The sequence below is a fragment of the Notolepis coatsorum genome (assembly GCF_963971535.1).
Source record: "Notolepis coatsorum genome assembly, chromosome: 6".
Classification (NCBI taxonomy): domain Eukaryota; kingdom Metazoa; phylum Chordata; class Actinopteri; order Aulopiformes; family Paralepididae; genus Notolepis; species Notolepis coatsorum.
Window position 1 is genome coordinate 155,763,180 of NC_140170.1, and position 6,148 is coordinate 155,769,327.

Consider the following 6,148-nt stretch of genomic DNA (forward strand, 5'->3'; position numbering starts at 1 on the left):
TAAGGAATACCCAATACAATACACTGTTTTTGGACTATATTACTATATTATGTGTTAACAATACCGACCCGCTCAGGTATTAGTGCCTCGCAAAGTGCAAATAGGAGGTTTTTCCCCCACTTTTATGTATGCAGATAGGAGGTTTTGCTCTTCGGCCATCGATAAGTTGTTTTCAACAATCACTAAAAATCATTCAGGACCTCAACAAACAAATAAAGGAGGGGTAAAGTAACCCCCAACAATCTTATCCTGCACATATCACAAAGATCATTGCCCTGCCCCCCCCCCCCCCCCCCCCCCCCCCCCCCTCCCAAATAAAATAATACAAAACTTGATGGGGTGCCCTGCTGGGCTGTCCATACTCTCCCCTCACTTCTTGTTCTTCAGCTGATTGGCCAACCAATCAAGCCCCTCATAGAGGCCGTCACCACTGGTGGCGCATGTAGCCTGAATGTACCAGTTGCGGTGACGCAACGAGTGTAGGCCTAGCTTGTCTGTGAGCTCAGCGGCGTTCATGGCGTTGGGCAGGTCCTGTCACAGAGGGCACAGAGTTCAATAATGAGATAACCATCGTTGCAGCTATGACATTTATGGAGTCGAGGCCGATTAAGGATTAACTCAGGATTAACTCAATTATCTATTATCTTTTCCCCCCCCTCACCATTGGTATTTACTATTTAGTTTTACTCGCTACTCGTGCTCTCAGTGCATTGGGAGTACTTCAGGATTCATCGCCCCTGGTCAAAGCACAAAACGCCATCTCCCGTTAGCTTGTTAACCAAAGATATCCTGCTAGCCGGTGGGTTATGAAAACCACTCCACGCATTTGAACATGCGCCACAGTTTAAGGAGATAACGGCTGCCTGGACATGAATATAAAAGCATTTATATTGTGATTTTGATACGTAAATCCTTCTCAGTCCACCACCTTTTGACCTCGTTTTCTAGCCTCCTGCACTCAAGAAGAATGTGTATCCCAAGGGGGGGGGGGGGGGGGGGGGGCAGCATCTATACTCTGATTTACAAAGATATCCCCCAGACGTGGGGCAAAAGGTCATTCATCTTCACTTTGATTGCTTCATTTAGGGTAGTGCAAGTTTTGCTACCATGCCTAGTCTCTTCTTCAGTTCACACATGTTTAGCTTTGGGGCAATGGTTCCGATTTGTTTAGACAAATGAAATTTACTTTGAGAAATTATAATAAAATATAAATGATAGAAATTATAGTTATACTAATTGCTTCTATTCATGTATAGGCAGCTATAACTATATTTGCCTGTGGTGAATGGTAGGCATGTTATGCTAAAAATGCATGTGTGAAGGGTGGCTTCATGGCAGCCCTGGCAACCTATTTTTAGCTAATAAGCTAACTGCATGCTAACTGGGAGGGTCAATGATCCTGGAGTACTCCCAATGCCCTGACAGCAACAAGCAGTGAATAATACACAGAACCCAGGGTAGAAAAAGAAGAAGAAAATGTTTAAGGCTTGTGGGTGTTTGAAGTAGTTTTTTAGTTTTAGTTTTTTGTCAAATCTTTCTCCCATCACCCAATTTAGTCTTGTGCCAATTCCCTTTCTGGTCGTTGTGCGCATTGCCCCACTGTTGGCCTGGGGAGGGTGTAGAACTACCACATGCCTCCTCCGATACATGTGGAGTTGCCAGCCGCTTCTTTACAACGTAACACGTGCAGAGGTTCACGCTATCTCCCCCAGATCCCCTCCCTGCTGAACAGGCGCCCCGACCGACCAGTAGGAGTCGCTGTTTTGCAATGACCAGGACTCATATCCCACTGACAATTGTGTTCATAGGGACGACTGACCAAGCCGGAGGTACCGCTGACAGCTGGATTAGATCCCAGAGTCTCTGCGGTGGTAGGCGAGTGCTTAGACCTCTACGCTACCCAGTCGCACCTGAAGCAGTGAGCCGCAGATGTGCTGATCAGATTTCAAATCTGAACTTTGGATTCCTTGCCTGCTTGTTAGCGAACACCAGGAGCACAGCGTCTCTTAGCTCGTCCTCTGCCAGCATCCTCATCAGCTCCTCTCTGGCCTCGTTCACACGCTCCCGGTCATTACTGTCCACCACGAAAATCAAACCTGGAGGGCGAGAGAGTGGAGTTACTTATCGAATGACAAGGAGGGCAGTTTGTTTTAACCTCTTATACGGGCCCTCTTGAGGACGATTTTTCCCGTTTCAGCCGACAAAATCCATTCAGCGGTTCTCGAGTCACATGCCTATATGTGAGGCGTGCGCTGAAGTACACGGCAGACGTTTAAATTTTTTCGAACACCACCCGCGACTCCCGAGGCTCTAACTCCGTCAATCATTTGGCGATCTCAAAAATTATTGGACAGGGTTGTAACCAATGAGTCTGGCTTTCCAAAGATACCCCGTGCACGTGGGAATGAGTAAATCAGGGATCTAGGTGAAAAGTCACGAGCGCAAACAGGAAGAGAAATGTCCAAGTCATGCATTGGAGTCAATGAGGAAATCGTTTTCTGCATTTCTTTTTTCTCACTTTTTACCAAAATCGCTCCTAATCACTCATTTCTGAACGGATTTGTATGAAATTTGGACATGTACTACACAAGATTTCAGGCTATGGACCCAGGGTGTTTTTCCAGCCTATCCAATTTTTGGGGGAAATACTACTTTCTGGACCACTATTACAGAAAATGTGAGTAACAGGTTTTTCTACAACTAAAGTTCAGACCTATGTTACTCTATTTCATTAGCACTAAAAGTAAATTTTCTTATTGTATCAGAAACTTGAGAATGTCATCTTTCAAAAGAGACCAGGCTCATGCATGTGCTATAAGTATAAAGTATAGTATTTTGGTTTGCAAGTTCAAGTTAAAAAATCGCCACTTTTGGGGGTGCCAGTTAAGAGGTAAAAGGTTATGTCACAAATTGTGGACACCTGGCCTTGTTTCCTACTTCTCAACCGACGTGTTTGATCGGGGGTCCTCTTTCAGCACAGCTGCTTGCGTCCTTCCAGTGGACTTGACTCACCCTGTGTGTTCTGGAAGTAGTGTCTCCAGAGGGGACGGATCTTGTCCTGCCCGCCCACATCCCACACGGTGAAGCTGATGTTCTTGTACTCCACCGTCTCCACGTTGAACCCTGAAGAAGGGGATCGCGTAAGCAACACGTTTTACAGATGTCAAATAAATGTGGTAGGCGGTTACAGCAGATACAGTGGTGTGGAGGAGGGTATAGCAGTCGCACACTCGTTTAGCCTCAAGAATGATTTATTAAACATACTGAGGCTTCGACGTGACCGTGTTCCTCTGGGTATTGACACACCACCATAGATACACCTGTGGTTACTGTTGTAAGGCTACAAAAGCCTGGTGGCTAAAACAAATGACAAGGCATGTGGCTTAAATGCATCAAGAAGCAACTCGAAGGTCACTTTGTGTGTGTGCAACAACGCAACAAGCAACTAAAATGTATTTTTTCTGTGTGCACATACCAATGGTTGGGATTGTGGTGACAATCTCCCCCAGTTTGAGTTTGTAAAGGATGGTGGTCTTTCCCGCGGCATCAAGCCCCACCATCAGAATCCTCATCTCCTTCTTTCCTATGAGACTCTTTAGTAAGTTCCCGAAAATGTTCCCCATGATTCAGATAGGGTGCTTCTGCCTGGCCACGTGCGGTTTACGATGTGAGGGAGCACGCCCTTTCCAAAAGCCTTGGTTGTCCAACAAAAGTGCAGGGATGGAATTAGGAAGAAGGGCTGAAACAAAGACAGAAAAGGTAAACAGTTGGTAATGACAATGGAGCAATGTCAACTAATCCTTAAAAGATCACCTCCGTTTTTTAGATCCTCTTGGAGTTTTTTTGACCAAGATTGTTATTTGTGCAGAACTTGACACCAGAGCGCCTTCTTCACATCCTTCCCCTGAAGAGCGAGAGCTTTCTTCTCTTAAATCTGAGTTGCATGTGTGATGTCACTAATAGGTTGAACCTGTAGCCGAACCAGGGCGACAGTGGCTCATGAGGTAGAGTGGACATCTGGTAATTGGAAGGTTCCTGGTTCGATTCCTGCTCCTCGCGGGCAGCATGCACTGTGTGTCCTTTAGCAAGACACTTAACCCCTAACTGCTCCCGATGAGCAGGTTGGCACCTTGCGTGGTTGCCTCCACCATTGATGTGTGAATGGGTGAATGTGAGGCATAAATTGTAAAGCACTTTGGATAAAAGCGCTATATAAATGCAGTCCATTTGGTACTGCAGGTTTTTTTTTTTTTGCATCGGACTGTATAAATCCTTGTATATCATCCTGTACATTTTACTGTACATTTTGGACTGTATATTTTAGAATGTATATATATATTTTAGAATGTATATCTTTTACTCATGTGTATTCTTATTTTTGACATACCTAAATGTTTATTATGAGCAATCTGTGGTGCTGAATTTCCCTCGGGATTAATAAAGTAATTCTATTATTCTTTCATTCCGCATTATGCATCAAACTTTTAATGATCTAGCTATTTATTAATCAATAGGATGTTGCAATACAGGTGGAATTGTCGTTAGATGAGTGTAAGAATATAATGTAAATAGACCTATCTGCCATACCATTTCCAAACCTGCAAACCTGAACCTCACCCTTCTCATCCCCCATGCACATCTCACTCCTAAAAAGCTGTACCGCCCACCAAACGATAACATTACACAATCTTACTCCTACACGCGAAAACACTCCAAGACAGGTGCAGGCTGTTCACCCACGGCCACACGCCATAGCCATGGAGACGGGGGCGGGGGAGATTTATAGTGCCATCATGCCTCCAGGCTTTAGCACAATCTGTTCAAACCCCCCTCTTTCTCTCCCTCGCATGTTAGCCCCCAAGAGCACATACTACACAATGTCCGACTGATTCAGGACTACTCTAGCCTCATCGGAAGATATACGCTTAGAAATGTAAATGTTAGTTAGATCGGAAACGTCTGACAATACGGCCCGACCGTGTTTATTTTCTAATGGCCAAGGCCATGCCATGAAGGGGGGGGGGTCAAATATATATATTTCTTTTTATAAAACTCGTCCGACAGCCGACAGCGACAGGACACCACCGACCGCCGCACAAATAAGCAGCGCGCTACACGCATACATTCACGGTTGGATTCATGCGCCCTGCCCAGCTGGGTGAAGCACTGTCCGTGGTCCTGAAGGAAGGTGGTTTCTTTCCACACTGTCTGGCACTGTCCATGGTCCTGAAGGTGGTTTACTTTCCACACTGGCACTGTCCGTCACACGCACCGTTTAGTCAGTTGGTTTGAAATTATCTTCAAATGGTGATTTAAGGCCCTCGAAATGGCAATAAGTGACAAAAGCACTCGCTACACAAGCTAACGTTATTATAATATTAGATGGGGAGTGGGGACGCCTCGAGTAGCACATTTGTTGTAAGTAACACTGACCGCATAGTTTTACAGCTATAGGGGTTTCCAATAAAAATCCATATCAAATCCAATTCAGGAATGTCTTTCGTCACGGAACCGATGAGAAAACATCGCCAGCATTCCAGGTCATGGTCCACCCCATTCATCCGCTCATGTTCAGTTGGCATCCCATAGGACTAATATAGGACTAATAATCTATTGTCGGTGTACGTATACCTGTGCTCATAGCAGGCCTCCACATACCGTCATTTTATAAATGATCAGAAAACAGATAGGCATTTGTAAAACAGTGTAACCTATTCACGGGGTGATGGTGTTAGCATCCTTACCTTGTCTGAAAGAATTCACATACGAATAATATGTCACGATATTCCCATAGAGACCAAGAGGCATGTGAGATCTCGCGATGGTAGAAACGAGAACCAAAACTGTAACGAACCAATCAGGTCATAGATGTGGCCAGAGACGATCTATATCTATAACGAGACGCATCACTGCAGTAGTTTGAATGGGGGAAAGTCATCACTCAAATTTGCGGTAACAACGAAACTACTTGCTACAAAACAAAGATAGATGTGCGCCCAGAGCTCTATTAAGCTAGTAACGTGTTGAATACAACTTCAAGGCTGGTGCGTGGATTAAACAGGTTAAGAGCAGGCAAACAGAACAGACCAATCCCCACACTGCCACCACTATAAAATAAGATAAGATATTCCTTTACTAATCCCCTTGG

At 44.9% G+C, this 6,148-nt stretch overlaps 1 protein-coding gene across 2 annotated transcripts; it reads right to left on the reverse strand.

Annotated features, from left to right (window-relative positions):
• Positions 1-369: 369 nt before the first annotated feature.
• Positions 370-3,623, reverse strand: arf3b (ADP-ribosylation factor 3b; the record flags this gene model as incomplete). Of its 2 annotated transcripts, XM_084316402.1 has the most annotated exons (4): positions 370-531; positions 1,972-2,096; positions 3,013-3,123; positions 3,476-3,623. In XM_084316402.1, 4 exons carry the CDS (start codon positions 3,621-3,623, stop codon positions 370-372), a joined length of 546 nt encoding a protein of 181 aa, XP_084172528.1. The 2 variants fall into 2 exon arrangements, with proteins under 2 accessions (XP_084172528.1, XP_084172529.1); XM_084316403.1 differs by lacking the exon at positions 3,013-3,123.
• Between the last annotated feature and the right edge of the window lie 2,525 nt (positions 3,624-6,148).